This window comes from Musca domestica, unplaced genomic scaffold (assembly GCF_030504385.1).
Source record: "Musca domestica strain aabys unplaced genomic scaffold, Musca_domestica.polishedcontigs.V.1.1 131, whole genome shotgun sequence".
In the NCBI taxonomy this organism is placed as follows: Eukaryota; Metazoa; Arthropoda; class Insecta; order Diptera; family Muscidae; genus Musca; species Musca domestica.
In genome coordinates this window covers 587,460-605,928 of record NW_026712174.1, presented here as the reverse complement: position 1 = coordinate 605,928, position 18,469 = coordinate 587,460, and the positions used below count along the sequence as shown (strand labels likewise).

Genomic DNA, 18,469 nt, shown 5'->3' with positions numbered 1-18,469 from the left:
TAGCCATGAAATTGAATGGTTAGGATCATATTTTTGAGAGAAAAATCCAGTCATTTCATTCATTCTTCGCGCTTTTTAAATCATTTTAAAAATGAGGAAAAAATGAAAAAGTGAAAACAATAATTTTGAATGAGTCTGACAGGAAGCGGGCATAGCCTCAGGGCTGTATTTTTGTAGTTTTACGAAGCTATTCTACCTGCTTATTGTACCATGGATTCTACCATTTAATATAGTTTTCAATGCCTCCTGCAGTTTATGAAAAAAGTCAATTCAAAGTAAGTTTAAATTTGGAAACCGACTTGAATCATTCACCCTTCAGAATATTAGAAGACCTTCAGTAAGAGAATATATATATATATATATATATATATATATATATATATATATATATATATATATATATATATATATATATATATATATATATATATATATATATATATATATATATATATATATATATATATATATATATATATATATATATATATATATATATATATATATACATATAATCCTGTTATTGAATGAGATTCATATCTTTTATTGAATTTTAAAAGTAGAAAATACACAATCAATATTTACTTTATTTATGACCAACAGTTTATGATTGACACCCATAAATTGGGATTTTCCAGCGTATTTTCCATTTTTTCTATACATTTGTTGAATTCTATGTATATTTTGTAATTGAATGATAGTCATATTTCTGCCCTTATCTACTTTAATATTTATTTGTACTTTATTCAAATGAGTTAATACACAGGCTATCGCTTGCAATTAGTTTCGTACTGTTCCGTTTTCAATGTTGCGTCATCTAGCAGATTACATTTCAGTTTTGTTTTTCTTTCCACTCGCCTCCACAAACAGTAGAAAATAAAAAAAGTCTCGTTTTGTACTTCGAGAAAATACAGAACGAAACGATTGTCAACGTTTTATGTAGTTTATTTTCGTACGCTGGAGAGGGGCATATGCATTTAGATAACCCTTATTAAAATGTTTTATGTTTTCTTTGTCATTGCATGTTATCAATTAATAGTGAATGTCTTACAATTTTTACTGGAAAACAAGGAAGGGCTTGAGGCAATTTACCTACAAAAACCGATATCAACCAGACGGGCAATAATAGCGTATAAAATGTATAACAACCAGGAACAACTGATAAGAAATACGTACGATGTCATTCAAAGAACTGGAGATAGTTTACAACGATCTAATCAAATTGCGTATGAAACCGAACAAATTGGGACAGAGGTATGTGGGTGACACAATAAAATAAATTTTTGATCGATCCAGTGACACTCTTTATTGTTTAGGTTCTTTCGGAATTAGGAGAACAACGTGAATCGCTACTGCGTTCTTCCCGTCGTCTGGAAAACGCGGATGACAATATCTCGCAATCACGCAAAATCATACGAAAACTTCAACGAGAAGTTCTATATAATAAAATCATTTTAATATTAGTTATAATTATGGAAATAGCGATACTTATAGGACTAGTTGTCATTAAGTTTATTTCGAAATGAGAAATATTAAATTTAGAACTGGTAAATCTGGTGGAAGCTTCAAATGTTTTAAGATACGAATAAGACCTATCAAGACAATGCAGATGTTCAATTAGATAGGAATTATACAGACAATGATACATTGAACACTGCTTGTCAGTGACATTGCGAACTTCAATACTTTACATTTATTTCGGATAGCGTGGTATTGAGAACAACTCTTGCATGGTAAAATTTTTGTTTCCGGGAAAATACCCAAATATTCCACCCGAAATTCCGACTCAACGCCTTGGAGCTATACCGATATGGGCAATATAATTTTTCCTGGACCCCGATATATGGTTCTTTGAACAGCCTGATTCTGCTAAGTAAATCAAACCAAAGTTTTCTAAATTTGATACTGTTTTATGTAGCGTTAAGATTTTCTCCTTTTAGTTTGGCCGATACCGGCTACGTGAAATAAAGTTTTTGTATATTTGATTCTGTTTGTAAGATAGTCACTAATTTTGTAGCATTTTGGAAAGGTTATAATGTCAACTATAATTTGGCATAAATTTCGTGAACTCCCGTAGGATTTTATAAAAAATGCAGGTCCAAAAAAATCAAGAATGATATTACTCCCAAACCTTTTGGTATGATCAACGTCGCTTTATTGGTTCCGGGTATTGGACCCGAAGTTTCAGTTCAAATATCCTCATGTCCCGGCCCGTCCTACATGAAAAAATACTTTCCCGAAATCAGGGTTCAAATTCGTACCTCTGGAAATAATTTCAAAGCAATCCGAGAGTTTCCAATAAAATTGAGTTAAGCTGCGTTTTGAAACATTATAGATATTTTTTTTTATAGAAATTAACGTTTTGGAGGTTAGCCAAACTCCTTTGAAAAAATATGGCTTAAATCATAAAATACGGAGTAAAAGTATGTACCGTTATATGGGAACAAAGGGAAAACGTGGAATTATGAAGACAATGATCCACCACCATAAGAAAGTCCATTATGAATCTAAAAAATCCGTTAAAATATAGGGAGGTACCATTCTATAAGCGCTATACGCAAGAAATGGATCTATATAGACAATGTTGTGCCACCAAAAAAGATACCAATTCGGGCGAAAATGTGGTTTAAATAGTCAAAATACATGATATTCACCCCTACTCTGTAAGACGTCGTCGACAGCTAACGTCGACGCCTTGTGTCGCCGTGTTAATTTTGGCACCCCTGAAGTTGTGTCGACAGCAGACGACGAGTACTTGGTACTCGCTAAGGCGTTTATACAACCATGTTGAGTCGACTCGACTTACTTTTGGGCGTTACGGTTTTTCTGCACGCCTTGTGACGCCTTGATACAAACAACTGTGTTTTTATTGATTTGTAAGTTGGTGAAAAAAAAATGGAGAAAAAATTAAAAATTACAAATGGAACGCAATTTGATTGCTTAATAAAAGAACTTGGGAAAAATCCAAGCCTTGCGAAAGGGTTCAGTAGAGGCTCTCTTCCATCCAATTTTAAAAAAAATTGGGAGGATATTACAACAAAACTGAATGCTTTTGGTCCTCCGGCAAGAGACAGTGATGGTTGGCAGAAGGTAAGGAATAACAGTATATGTACACAAATAATTAAACTTTCTTTGTTTTGTTTTAGGTTTGGAGAGATCTAAAATTCAAATGTAAAAAGAAAGTAGCCTTCAACAAGGCAGAATGCAATGCAACAGGTGGAGGCAGATACAAGCAGCTGCAACTTTCCCCGTTGGAAGAGGCAGTTGCGAGTATAATGAAATTTATTGATGCAAAAATGGTTTTGAAACCTGTAGATAAATTATATATTTTATGAATGGCATGTATCATGACCCAAAATATAAAAATTATAAAACTTACTTGATATGTGGTAGGTTAAATATATCTGACCTTTGCCTTATAATTTTTCTTTGTATACGAAGGCTTTTCTTCTGTTCTTCATCACTAGAACTTGAACTTTCATCAAGAAAATAAATCATTTTACCAAACAAATTGAAGAAAATTTTCTTTATTCGTTAGGGATTACACTTTTTGGTGGTAAATTATCGATACGCAGGCGTCACTGGCCGCGACGTCTTACAAAGTACCAATTTTGCATTCATGTGACAACGCCGACGTCAAAGAGTGACAACGACTTTGAGACGACGACGCCTTTGGCGACGACTTACAGAGTAGGGGTGATTGTGATGTATTAGGACTACTCGATAATGGGGGGCCGATATTGCCTCGAACATCACCTGCCCGTTAAAAGGCACTTCTGTGCAAACAATTAATTTTCTATCTATGGTTACGTAGTACAATCAATATATATATATATATATATATATATATATATATATATATATATATATATATATATATATATATATATATATATATATATAGTGAGGTCTAAAATGGCTATTTCGGCGAGTTACAAACGTGTTGACAAACTTCATATGCCCTCCATTTTATGTTTGGTAGATGGGTTGCCAACAATATTACCGACATAAATGTTATCACTAGAGATTGAACTCATATTGCTTTCGAAACCAAAACACAAAGATATTTAAATGTTATTTTATATCAATTTTAATGAACAAAAAACAATAATACATATTTACGTCAGTTATAAGATTCTTTTTGGAATAACTTAATTATCTTTTGGTAAAATGATGGACCAGCCAAACACACGACGATCAAACCCGCATGAAAACAAATCGCAGTTTAAAAGAGGCTCTTCCGCCCAGGCCACGGATGAAACCATACGCCGGTGACCCTAAATAATTCTCGTTAATATATATATTGTGCAAAAAAATGTACTTACTTGGCGGCTTGTTCGGGGTAAACGGGCAACTCTCTGCCCATTTAAATCAAATAAGCGAATCTGTCGGTTGTCATGGGGAATTGCTATAATACCACCATTAGATACTGCTAGTCTATTCACAGAAGAGTCCGTACGTATTGTAGCCAAAGCCGAACGCATATTTCGCAACTCCCACACTTTAACAGTGCGGTCATCTGACCCTGATACCACTTTGTCGTCTTTGGTTAATACTGTAGATGTCACACTTCTGTAATTAGCGAAAATTTTAAGATAATTGTCACAATCAATAAACAATTTTTCGTTTACGTACTCAGTGTGACCTTGAAATACTGACACGCCAGGAATCGGATCTCTGAAATCCCATAGGCGAAATGTGGAGTCTCGGGACGCAGTCACAACTAGTCTTTGGGTTGGATGAGCCGACACGTGCGTCAACTCGTGATCATGACCCATCAAAGGTTGTAATGGCTCTCTAGTCTCCACATCCCATAAAATAGCAGTACGATCCCAGCTTCCTGTAATAATTTGATCCATATTTACTAGCCAATCCGCGGCTACAACTACAGATAAGTGACCTCCAGGTCCTTGAAATTCACAAAGTGGTGTACGTAAAGTATCAACGCGATCACGATCTTCCACTTGTTCATCGCTGTCATCAAGTTCCTCTTCGGATGAATGACCTTTTCTAGAAATAATAAATTAAACAAAACTTCTATTGTGTAAAACCCCCTTAGAAATGGAAAATGTCATTTAGCGAAATTTGGACAACAAATAGTAGTAGATATTTTATGAATTTTCTTTTTGCTTTGAAGCGGATTTCATAAGTCGAGTTTACTTGCAGCAATTTTTATCATTCTCTCTTAAACTTGCCTCTTGCATTAATACAAGGTAATTCATAAATACAATTAAAAACAATGTAAATTAGATCAAAGCATTGCATCTCAAAATCCAGAAATATACCTACAAGCTAATGTACATCGGTTAGCTTTTCATACTCACGAAATACCTAAACAGTTACATTATCTGATCTGATCGTGTCGTTTTAAAACGCAGTTCGAATTGCCGTGGAAATAACCACGCTATGCGGATACTTGATGGTAATATTCCTAAGTAATATAAGTGGTTTTTAAAACTCTACCTTCATAGGATAGGTTGTACTCATTAAACTGTACTTGTACTTGTACTGTTAAATAACGAGTTTTTGTTTATCCGTATCATAGATAATTACACAGAACTGGGAGATATCTGTCAATATATTTCAGACAAAGGGAAACTGTCTACACATAGTATAACGTACGCTTTAGAACCGTTCAAAAACAACTTATATTTGAGACTACCTTCATCATAAAGCCTTTAACTTACTTAGATACATCCCAGTTAACTGCGGCTTGCCATATGTGAGCTGTTCCATCGCCGCTACCTGTCAAAACCAAATCACGATTTTGGTGAAATTTTATAGAATTAACAGATCCAACATGACCAGTGTATTGTAGAAGACATCGACCACTCTCAATGCCCCATATACAAGCTGTGTGATCTGCCGAAGCTGTCCCAATAATAGGCTGACCTACTTTTGCTGCTACTTGCCATACCCCATCTTTATGTCCGCAAAACTCCCTCATAACTGTACTGCTTACTACGGACTGAGCTTTAAAGCTAGATACGATTCGACTAGTTTGCGCTTTGATTTTATGGCTGGCTTTAACCTTGCCTCCACTGTAAGTAAATTTTGACTTGAAACTTTTACTTCCAGAAACAACAGGTCCTCCGCTCGTTGTATCTACTTCCTCAGCACCTGTTACTGCGGTTGGTTGTGGAATGGTTGAGGACGGATTAGCTCCACTCGGATTAGTCGAAGTCGATCTCTCACAAGATTGAAGTGAATCCTTATTGGTGTACCCGTCCAGCTTTTCTTGCACTGTGAGGTCAAAGATATTATATGTATCTGTGCAAGTTAAAATATCGTATCTTACAGCTTAAATTTTCCAAATATAAAAGTTCAAACTCTTTCTCGATTTGAAGGAAAAGATGATGCAGCTTAGCACGATAGGGAGTTTCATGTATCCCTATATCTTCTGCTAGGCTCGTCATTCGCTGCTTCGATGATTTCATTTTTGCCTACAATTTTCATAAATATTAAAAATATCCAATTATATAGCTTTTCTCCTCTTCTTTTTTTTCCGTTTCTACTAATTAAATTAACATAACGAAGCCTTCAGTTTTTGTTTTTTTTTTTCCTGTTTTATTTATTTCTTATTTCTGTTTGTTCTTGTTAGGATGTGAGCAGAGGGCGAAGCCGAAGTGAAATTTTCGGCGGCGGCTAAAAGTCGAATGTAGCCGAAAGAAAAGCGGCGGCGGCTAAAGCAATATACGACCGGCAGCGTCTAAAAGTCGGCTAGAACCAACGACTTTAATTTAAAACAAGTAAAAAAGCAGTAAGCTCGGGCGGGCCGAATTTGAATACCCTCCAGCCTTTGGAACGAATTAAAAAAAAAAAAAAAAAAAAAAAACTAAAATCCGGACGGACGTCCGTCTGAGAATTTTACGGTGATCAAGAATACATATATTTTGTTGAGTCTAAAATTATTATTTCGATGAGTTACAAACGGAATGACGGATATGGTGGAGGTTATAAAAATGACAACGACAGCCTTGGTATCATGAACAAACAATTTTTTTATTGTTGCGAGATGCAGGCTGCTTCTCTTTGCATTAACACAATTCCCAGCATGTGAAAATGCTTGCTCTGAACATGTTGATGTGGCTGGATGTGGCATATTTGCTACAGTAGCAACATTTGAAAAAGTCCTTAAAAAAGTAGTCGGTCAAAACACAACATGTTTAATACAAGTTTTAAACGACTTTTTTGCAAAACACGTGGTAGAAGAATATAGGCAGACGCGTCGACACAGCTGCTGGGACAATGAACTGTCAAACCAATTTTGGAATTGAAAATGTTGAATGAAAAAATATTTAAATTTGTAAAATTTTTTGAAAAACGCGAAATATAGTAAGCCTCCGAATGACGTAGTATAAGAAAACATATAAAAATCTACTTATATTTGAAAAAACATTTACATTTTTTGACATATCAATGCTCCCAAGCGTTGATGCATCTACCTGTATTCTTCTGCCATATGCAAAACATATGGATCCAACCACGGCCCAATTATAATATATAATTATAATTACCAAACATTTGTTAGTGTGGCGAATAACTGAACAATATATATATATATATATATATATATATATATATATATATATATATATATATATATATATATATATATATATATATATATATATATATATATATATATATATATATATATATATCAATTGTTGTTTGTTGGTAATGGAATCAATTAAAAACGGCTGGACCGATTTGCATAATTTTTTCTACAAACGTTAGTCTCTTGTCTCTTGGACAAAAGGATAAAATCCAAAAAATTTCGTAAAAATGTGAAATTTTAAAATTTTCATTTTGATTTTTTCCATTTTGACTTACTATTTCGGAATGTACATTTGTAGTGTTTTCTTTTTTTTTAATTCTAATATGATGTGTAGTCTTTTTGGGTAGTAGAAAGCGCCGAAAATTATGGAGTGGCGGAACTGAATAGATTATGTCAAAATAATTTAACGTGATCTATCAAAAAGAGCATATTGCACTGCAAAAACTCTAAAATAGGGAAAAACTGAGAACATTTTTTCATTGGAATCAAATTTCAAAATAATAGTGAGGACCAAACTTCGTAAGGACCTTTAAATATTGGCTGTAAAAAAACTAGCGAACAAGTTGAAGATTTTTTTTCAATTTGTTTATTAGTTACTATGCTTATAACTCAAGAACGTTTTGACGGATTTTCACAATTCATACAACTCCAGAATGGAATCTTGCAAAAATAATTGCGTAAAATATGCCAATAAAAATATAAAAGAAAAAATCCTTTTGGCGTGAAATTTTGAATAATATCAAAAATGAAATAGTACGCAATAAGATGTTAAATAGCGATCTTTCATGTCTGAAATTGGCATTTAGCTTTTAACTCCAGGATATACATCGTGCTTCAGCTGGAAGATGCGAACATATTTTAACAAACAAAATTGACCGACAAAACGTTATGGGACTCATTTTAAAACATAGAAATACTTCTTTCACATGACAATAATCCGTCCAATGAGAACTCAATATGAAAATATGAAATATCGAATATAAAGGAAAAAGGATTTCTATTCATTCAGAAATTCTTCCTAAACTTTCACGATACCTTAAATCACTTTTGCAGTTCATGATATGGGCCATAACCCCCGCATAAGGATACAACCCGATTTCAAGTATATCTTACATTTTAACCATATTTTCATAAAATTTTCGGCAAATGTTGGTAATTTGGGAAGAAACCATCCATACAAAAACTGATCACGTTTTGTATAACCATCATATGATTTAAGGAACCGGAAATTTGTTTAATCGTCTTTGAATTATACTATGATAAATGATATGGAAATTATGGAGACCCAACGCGCAATTTCAATGACAAATAATTCATATTACTTTAAAAACAAGTAAAAAAATTATGCTCGGCCGGGCAGAATTATTACTATCATCCATCTGAGGGTAAAGGAAACATTTTTATATAAAAGTATCTAAATTCAAGCGTGTTTCACTTTAAACTTCATATATCAGTAAGACTATTTGGATAATGCATTGATAAAGTGTTGATAGGATAATAATTTTTCTTTGATATTTACGGAAACATTTATTAAAAGTATACTGGAGGAGTGAAAGAAGATTTATCGAGCTAAGGGTGAGAATATATAAAACGCTTTTTTGACTGGCTTAAGTCATCGGATGGCTTTTTCTGAAAATAACAAAGGTGTGGTGGGACAAAATCGATCTAAATCAAACTAAAATTCCTTTGTTCTTCTACGAAGAAGCCAGCCGATGACATAAGCCAGTAAAAAAAGCGTTTCATGTATTCTCACATTTACACTTTAATTTTTCTGAAACTTTTATCTATGTTGAAAGTATAGGAACAATTCATATGTCTCATGATGTAATTTACTAATCATATCGCGCATAATGGACGCTTCTATCGATTTTTGCGGCTAGTTCGGACCACTGTGTTCATGCGTTTAGTAGTTGGTACCCGAGTACTCTGTACCCTGTCATCAGTAATCAATATGGCGGGTGCGTAAGAATCTCTTTTTCTAGAATTCAGCAATTTTTACTCAAAGTTTTACAAAATTAGTGCGGTTTTAACATTAAAAAATGACTACCATTGCAGATTTATTCACCAAATACAATTGTACAAATTGCCAAGATGACATCCAGGGAATACGTGTGCATTGTGCAGAATGCGAAAACTTTGATTTATGTCTACAGGTAAGCAATAGCTGTCATTACAATTGTATGTACATAGCTTTTTCATGAGGGTAAAAGATGAAGAGTCGTCTATGACGCGTCATTTTCTTAAGAGAAGAAAAAAATATTGCTCTCTTAAATGTTGGAAATTGGTAATTAAGTGTTTATGTTTATTAGTGTTTTGCAGCTGGCGCGGAGATAGGCTCTCACTTAAACAGCCATGCCTATCAATTCATGGATACTGGAACCGCGATTTTATCCATTTTTCGAGGCAAAGGTGCATGGACGGCTAGGGAAGAAATTCGTTTACTCGACGCCATTGAACAGTATGGTTTTGGAAACTGGGAAGACATTAGCAGACACATTGAAACGAAATCAGCAGAAGATGCCAAAGAAGAATATGTCAACAAATTTGTTAATGGTACGATAGGTCGTCATACATGGACACCGGCTCAAGCGCAACGTCCTACATTGATCGACCATACAAGCGACGACAATGGACCTTTGGGTGCATTAGCTCTACAACGTTTACCTCCATTGGACATAACACTGGAGGAAGCAGCGCAATTAGGATATATGCCCAATCGTGATAGTTTTGAGCGCGAATACGATTTTACTGCCGAACAGTTGATTTCAAAAATGTCCCTAAATGCTGACGACACAGAAGCTGACTATTTACTTAAATTGTCGCACGTCGATCTGTATACAAGACGTCTTAGAGAACGAGTTCGTCGCAAGCGATTGGTCCGTGATTATCAGCTAGTTGCAAATTTCTTTCGCAATCGTAACTACGCTCAGCATCCGGGACTTTCAAAGGAACAAAAGGAGTTTCGAGACCGCTTCCGTGTTTATGCTCAATTTTATACATCTGATGAATATGAGCGGTTGCTAAATTCTTTAGAGCGTGAAAAAGAACTGCGGATACGATTGTCCGAGCTTTGCCGTTATCGTTACAATGGTTTGACTAAAATTGATGAATGTCGCCACTTTGAACAGCATGCAGCAATGGCAACCCGGTCAACCGGACCATATGGACACGGGAAATCTGTAAGTGTTTGGCTCTTATACTCACTCATATCCTGGTTATCATTTTGTCACCTCATAAAAAAATACATGCAACCATGGTACAATGATATCAAGGTAGGGCTATGATACCATATGATTTCAAATTTTTTTTTGGCTTAATATGTCATCTTTATTTGTTTATGTATGTGTTTTCTTTTCAATAACAAAAAAATTGTTCAGAAAATATTCAAATTCGGGTGTTTTCAAAATGTTTATTTCAACGTATGCATCGACAAAATCTAGAGTTTTTGTAGCGAAATAATCCTTTAGATTTAGATTTTGAAAAGAAGTATTGACCTTTCATTCAATTATCGCGTGAACTGAATTAACCGCGAAAACTGAATGAATAGTCAAAATTTCTTTTCAATATCATGTTCTATATATCTCTTATGGTTTATTTCGCGACAAAAACTGTTATTTTTGTCGATGTATTCGTTGCAATAAGCATTTTGAAAACACCCGAATTTGAATATTTTCTGAACAATTTTTTATTATTGAAAAGAAGACACACACACATAAGCACACACTTAGAAACAAATTGTAATCAGCTGTTAGCTCTACCTTACCTTTTTATTGTACCATGCATGCAACTATTTCTTTAAATATACATAGTTTACATACACATAATTTTATTTTTGAATTACTCAATCGATAGGAAAAAGAGTATAAATCCATGTTTACCTTCGTGCTTTTTTCCGGGTTAATTTTCGTTATGAAGATATTTTTGAGGTATATACAATGGAATTGGCAATTGAAACCCACTGGGTTTTCTTAATCGATTACAATGTAAACGTACTATTAGTACAGAATACATATACATTAATGATAATTTAGAGAACTGCTTGGTCAGAATGTATTTTAAACAACTTACCGAATTCAGAGTTAACGACTTGTGTCTTTAACGACACCCCAATTACCCAGACGTGTCCTTATACGAAATATCTAAAATTCAAATTTTATTAAATTCGGGTATTAATTTTCAAAAGAATAAATGAAACTTAGCCCATCATTCACAAGTGAAACTTAGGGGAAGCAACGGTTTAGTACTTATATCATTTCGTTATGGTGACGACTTTAAGGGGATATAAAGTAACCTTGAGATAAAATATAAGAACGGTTAATGCAACAAAGTTTCTATTTAATTTAAAATTTTCTATATAAATTTATTTTTCTTCCATTTATATAATTTGAAGCAAACCCAAATGACAATATATGTCACATATTATTTACTGATATAACGAAAATACAATGAAATATAATAAAAAAATGTTTTACTTTCAACATCTCAAATAATGCTCTCTTCTCTGTTATATCAGTGAAATAACCTACTCAAATACTGCTTAATAGAAATCAAGAAAAATCAATAAGTACCGCCATATTCAATAAATTTTACCTAATATTTAATTTCATAGAAATATGTATTTTTTTGGACGCCCAATAAACAAATTATGCAAAGAATAAGTAAACTGGGTAAAAAATCATGGAGTACAGTTAATACTCATTCTCATTCATTCAGTAATCCTTTTCATGTCTGCCACAAGATATTTGGCTACTAAGAACTGTTATAAATATTTAATTTATCCATTGCAAAAATTTACTTTTAAACCATGATGTAAAAAGCCATATCTTTGAAAAATGTGTATGTATCGATCTATACATAAATACAACTTACATAACCCATGCATGTTTAGTTTTTACTTTGACACTAAGTTGTGTATCTGTAATACACGAAGGCTTTTGAATATCGTGTGATGGTAATTAAAAATATGTATGTCTTTATGAACATATTCAAAATTTTTTTTTAAGGAAAAGACTAATGTTTCTATTTACCTCTTTGCGATATTCAGCTTCCGTGTATTATTAGCACTCCAAATGGCGAACGTTTAAATGGGTGTATAAGACAATGTTTCACTGCAGGACAATCCCAACACTGGAAATCAGCGGCAGCCAGGCTATTCCTCACACTCCCCACAACACAGCAATCGAAAACTGTAAGTTGATGAGGCTTTTATTTAATGATGTGTTATTTGATCGAATTTTTATGTTTATAGCGATCTGTCAAACGCAAACGAAAATCCAAATTCCATCGCACCAAACAGCATGCCCCACACAGGAGACCAGATCTCTTACGCCGTATCATCGCACAACAAAAACTACTTGGATAGCTATCGGGTATCACCGGCACATATGACGACATCGATGGTGTCGGGTGCAGGAATGAATTCAATGTCAACACCAACACCGTTGACGAAATCTCAGCTGAATACGAATCAACCTCACCTGCAGCAGTTGCTCACAGTGTCAGTGAAAAATCCACCACATCTACAAGTAAACGACGTCGCTATTATACAAAGTCAGAACACCGAAAAAACACAACATCAACAGTTGGAGATACAAAACAGTGCGATGACACAAATGCCCTCAAACGGCCTAAAAGGACCTCAGTTAACTCAATCACCAGCTACGCCGATGAGTAGTATTTTAAGAGCTCAATTGGACGAACTTAAGCAGCTACCACAGCCATTGGGAACTCAGCTACTGTCAACCAACGAACAACAAATATGTAATACATTTAATTTGCCACCTACATCTTATCTTTCCCTCAAAACACTTATTTTAAGTGGTGCTCCAGTCACTTCTTCCAACCTATCGCCAGTTGAAAGCTCAATTAGAAAATATTTTATAAAAGTTGGTTGGTTAAGCCATTAAATGTTCGCTCATATTCCCAATTTGTTGGAGGTGCCTAAGGCTCAAACATACAGCTCTATGGTGTAATTCAATTCGACGCAGTGTGAGCCTGTATAAGATTATAATTCCCTAGAAATATGTAAAATTGTTAAGTTAAACATTTTTTCTTTTCAAAACACATTATATTTGTATCATAAATTTCTTTAATATGAAATGTTGTATATCTTGATACTCAACTATTTATTATATTAGATTAATGCATCATAAAGCAAACATTAAGTTAATTAATATATAAATTAATTACCCTTATTACTCTTGACAGTTTCGTTGTGCGGCACATATAAAAACTTCGATCACGGCAAATTTGTAATAAAATTTAACAAATTGAATGAAGCTTTAAAAGATCATACTTAATTCATATGATCAGTCGTAAAGAAAACCTCCTACGACATTTTTTCGTATTGGTAATACGGCAACATGACGATTTGTCAATTGTAACAAGGATGAACAATGCACGAAAACGCGCCTGCATGTTGCTATCTAAAGAAATAGATACAAACATACATTAAAAACGATATATTTTATAAAAATTCACTTGTATCAAGTATGAATTGGAAATTAGTCATTTAGTTTGACGATTTTTTTTATTAAATAGCACTTAGAGAACTATATGTAAATACCTTGATAATAAAAACATAAAATTTGTCACAATCGTAGTAAAGTTATTTTATCTAATATCAATTTAAATATGATAAAATTTAAAATTGTTTCAATTGTACATTTGTTGTTTAAATTGAACATTCATAAAAAACGTGATTACTTTCGTAAGACAATTTAAAGAAAAGAAACGTGTGAACGGGTTGATTCATGTACATAATTCTGAGAGGAAAACATGTTTTCATAGGCAGTCAGGTATTTTTAATCCTCCGCCATACTGGGGGTATATAACTCTTTCATTTCATTTGTTCCTACTCGAATTAACAACCCTAGGTTCTACATAGTACATATATTATTCTATGTCGATTTTGTTGTGTGTTGTAATTACGTTACCTTTCGAACAAAGTGAAATAGAAAAATAAAAATTTGCACATATTTGCATTTTTATTTCAGTCCATGTTTTTGTATTGACAATGGCACCTCACTCCCTACATCTTTTGACGATTTCAGCCTCACATTCAGCGCTATTGTGGCCTACATTGTATTTAAAGGTTCATAATTGGCTTAAGTTAAATTGCTGTGCTTGGTTTGACCTGAAAGGATCGACCGAAAGTTCCGATACAAAATCCGGGTTTTATTCGAGCCAACTAAATAAAAGCAATATACAGGGTGAGATGAAAGAACGGATCTGGTTACTTTTCCTGCAGGAATTGTCCAGCAATATCTTTCTGAGAGAGTAAGGTAGTTTTATACTCTTTTGCAAGGAAAATGCGAAAAGTAAACAGACGGTATTCCAGCAACTAATCAGCTGATTAGTCAAAACAAGTCAATTTGTCCACCATTCAAAGAATTAAAAGAAAGGAAGCACCACCAATTTTACAAGTTTTATAATTAAAAAGGAAATTAACACGAAATTAAAATATGAACAATAAAAGAAAGATAGATTTGATGAGTTCCCCGGAATCCTTTAAACGTGTTGCTAATGACGTTTGTCTAAAAATGTTGGAAATAGTCTTTAATTTTCTTATTACATGTTTATATTTACGTTTTTCATATTTTGTAAAGTTGTTCTCCAAAAGCAAATAGTCTTGCTAATTCCAAAAAAGAAAAAATCAATAGAAAACATCTGGTTAAATGTCGATGAATGGCAAGTGTGGCCATTTTAGCATTTTTGCAGGTAAATTTAGCATTTATTTTTTGTATTTAGCAGCAAAATTTTCATTTGGCATTTTTCTTAGCTTTTCGAAATTTTTAGTTTAGCGTTTTTTTTTTGTCCAAAAATTTTCTAATATTTTAGTACTTCTTATAAATCCAATTTTTCTTAAATCTATTAAATGAAGATTTTAAACGAAATTACTATTTTATTAAGCAATGACAAAAACTTATTACATATGAATGGGCAAACACAAACTCAACAATTTATTTTTGGATATTAAAATGCTTTAAATGTGCCCTGTATATAATATCCTAACTATATAGTGTTGTAAGAAGTAAAAATATTACAAAATGTAAAATTCAATATTGTAAGTCAAAATGAAAATATCCCATGCGACAAATCGGCTTAGTTCAGCGAGATTGGAAGATCAATATATACTTTTCTATGTGGGAAGCCGAAATTTCGAAGTGTTACATAATTTTTGGCCCTATCAAACTTATAAGACCCCCAACACATAGTACTGCAGGATTTAAAAATATATTTATATTTAGCATTATTTTTTGGCATTTTAATTTTTTTGTTTGGCATTCTTTAGCATTATTTTCATGGGATTTTAGCTTCAACACTATTTTAGATCCGGTCACACTGGTTGCAAGTGTTTGCAGGAAGAAATTTGTCCAGCAAGAATTTGCAAACTCTCACTGAAAGAACTGTCAAAATGTTTCTCTCCAACCGCTCTCCTTGTGATTAACAGCTGATTACAATTTTTTTCTAAATGTGTGCCAATTTTGTGTATGTATTAATTGTTTTGAAAAATGAAAAAAAAATATATTTTCAAAAACCAATGACTGGAAGACACATGAATTGCGGCTCGCGCTTTAAAGCTATTAACCAGTATAGCCATGAAATTGAAAGATTGAACAGTTAGGATCATATTTTTGAGAGAAAAATCCAGACATTTTATTAATTTTTCGCGCAATTTAACTCATTTTAAAAATGAGGAAAAATATGAAAAAAAAAAATGAGAACAATAATTTTGAATGAGTCCGACAGGAAGCGGGCATAGCCTCAGGGCTGTATTTTTGTACCATGAGTACACATAAAACGTTTTTTAACTTGCTGCTTTGTAAAATAACAAAGGAGTAAACAAGTATAAATTATGTACCGAAATCGAATTAAGGCAACTTAAAACTCCTTTGTTCATTTACGAAGAAGCCAGCCGATGACTTAGGCCAGTCAAAAAAGCGTTTTCTTGTTTGCAGTCGGGAGGTTGAAAAAGTTTTCGTCATACCAGAGTATATCTAAATTGTTATTCTCATTGTACGTGTTAATTACTCTCATTGTACATTTTTTCTTAGTCGTTGTCTTGATAGTTTCTATTTTTTGGCGCATTTCTCTTTCTCGTTACAGGGGTATCGGTTGAATAACATAAGGAACATTTGCTGCACTCTAGGCGTCTACCTTTGCAACGACATCCCATCCTTGTGTGGTCTAGTCTTCCGCAGTTAAAGCATAGCCTTCCGATAGACAAAGGGTATCAACCAATGAAACCAATCTCAATGGTTTCTTTCGCACATCAGAACCTTATTTCTCTTTGAATCGTCACTTTTCTATCGGAGACAATACTTTTCAATTTGCCCACGGAATTGTTTCAAATGTTTAAATACCAAATTTGAAACAATTCCGTGGACATTTGCCTTAGGTTTGCACCGGAATAACATATATTTTTGACAAAAAATTAGATGTGATAAGCTACACAAACAAATAAAAAAATAGAATTGATTGTTTGCTTGATTGATTTTTTACATAAAAACCTTTACCCGAGTCAAACGCGATAAGTAACCAATCAGCGTTTAACGGATGTTTTATAGTCAAATTTATTGTGATTGTCCATTAACAGGATTAACCCGCACAAAGGTTGTACTTTAATTCCATCTGACTACCAATTTTGCTTTTGTATGTATTGTTGGTACACGCTTTGGTATAACGCCCATATAAGGGTACCTCCGGATTTTTGGTATTATCACACGAATATGTCTAACCTAGGTGGAGGGTATTAATGTTTTTTTACTTTTTTATTGATTTCGAAGAAGCGCATTTATTAATATTGTGAGTTTCGCGTGAAGAAATATACCAGAAAAAAATATTTGAATCGAAGCGAAATATTTTGTTCGCTGCGGTCAAATAATTTTGAAATCACAAATGTTGACTGTATGAGCGTTTTTTCAACAACAATTGTATTTTTTCGCTAAGCTTACACGACTTGTTTAATGAATCTTATCCAATTTTAGTGCATAAAAATAGGTTTCCATCTCTGACATGGATTTTAAAAATATATATTTTGACAATTAGATGTTATTAAACCCATGGTCGAATAATACGGGTAACAGCAATTTTTTGTACAACAAACGTAACAACTATCATGGTACAATGAAGACAAGGTAGTCTAACTTTGAAAAAACGTCAAGTATAGAGGTCTACCTGTCTGACTTGTACTGTCAGAATTACTATCAACACCATGAAAAAACCAAACAACTTGTTGTATTGATTTTGGCCTAACTCTAGTTTATTAAAAACTCTTCACTTTTTTCAGTGGTAGGTATTTTTACACTGATCCCGGGAAACTATTTTTTTTGAGGGGACGGACCCGGGACCCCAGGTATTTGAGCCGAAAGTCCGAGTTCGAAACCTGGATCAACTAACCCGTGGAAAAAATAACATTCCTTTCAAACTGCACACATGAATAAAGTATTCTACATTTTGCAATTTAAGGAAATATAAATTATACGACAATATTGCTTTGGCAACTTATCTAGCTGCCGTAAATCCAGCGCTAACTGTTTGTACCATGGTTCTACCCAAGACCCATTAAACAGGTCGTGTAAGCACAACGAAAAACTACCATTGTGATTTAAAAACGCTCATTATGTCGACATTTTTGTTTACGGTCCTACAGCTAGATGCATCAGCGCTAGGGAGCATTGATATGTCAAAATTGTTAAAATGTTTTGTTAAAAATAAGCAGAGACGAGGCAAATTTCAATAATTTTTCATTCAAAATTCCTAATTTCAAAATTGGTTTGACAGTTTATTGTCCCAGCAGTTGTGTCGATGCGACTACCCGTTTTCTTCTTCCATGGACCTACCCATGGTCCAAGTATAAAGTCTCCTAAACGCTCAAGCCAGCTGACCATGAAATTTAATATCAAA

General features: G+C 33.5%; 2 protein-coding genes and 2 long non-coding RNA genes across 6 annotated transcripts; 2 read left to right on the top strand and 2 right to left on the bottom strand.

Annotated features, from left to right (window-relative positions):
* Positions 1-904: 904 nt before the first annotated feature.
* LOC131800508 (uncharacterized) lies at positions 905-3,422 on the top strand. The gene is made up of 3 exons (XR_009341627.1): positions 905-1,254; positions 1,317-3,090; positions 3,147-3,422. It is a non-coding gene; the product is annotated as an uncharacterized LOC131800508 (long non-coding RNA).
* A 644-nt stretch (positions 3,423-4,066) lies between these two features.
* LOC131800921 (WD repeat-containing protein 37-like) lies at positions 4,067-6,603 on the bottom strand. Its single transcript, XM_059118787.1, has 5 exons — positions 6,299-6,603; positions 5,688-6,243; positions 4,636-5,010; positions 4,326-4,572; positions 4,067-4,277 (listed from the first exon to the last, which is right to left on the bottom strand). The coding sequence occupies exons 1-5, from the start codon at positions 6,435-6,437 to the stop codon at positions 4,152-4,154; spliced, it is 1,443 nt and encodes a 480-aa protein (XP_058974770.1). The 5' UTR covers positions 6,438-6,603; the 3' UTR covers positions 4,067-4,151.
* Positions 6,604-9,493: 2,890 nt separating this feature from the next.
* LOC101890098 (transcriptional adapter 2B) lies at positions 9,494-14,090 on the top strand. Of its 3 annotated transcripts, XM_059118785.1 has the most exons (5): positions 9,494-9,519; positions 9,617-9,714; positions 9,871-10,740; positions 12,676-12,749; positions 12,810-14,090. In XM_059118785.1, the coding sequence occupies exons 1-5, from the start codon at positions 9,513-9,515 to the stop codon at positions 13,465-13,467; spliced, it is 1,707 nt and encodes a 568-aa protein (XP_058974768.1). In that variant the 5' UTR covers positions 9,494-9,512; the 3' UTR covers positions 13,468-14,090. The 3 variants fall into 3 exon arrangements, with proteins under 3 accessions (XP_058974768.1, XP_005186290.2, XP_005186291.2); XM_005186233.4 differs by lacking the exon at positions 9,494-9,519 and having other exon boundaries at positions 9,526-9,714; XM_005186234.4 differs by lacking the exon at positions 9,494-9,519 and having other exon boundaries at positions 9,526-9,714; positions 12,606-12,749; positions 12,810-13,060.
* A 438-nt stretch (positions 14,091-14,528) lies between these two features.
* Positions 14,529-16,573, bottom strand: LOC109613177 (uncharacterized). The gene is made up of 2 exons (XR_002194844.2): positions 15,149-16,573; positions 14,529-15,096 (listed from the first exon to the last, which is right to left on the bottom strand). It is a non-coding gene; the product is annotated as an uncharacterized LOC109613177 (long non-coding RNA).
* Between the last annotated feature and the right edge of the window lie 1,896 nt (positions 16,574-18,469).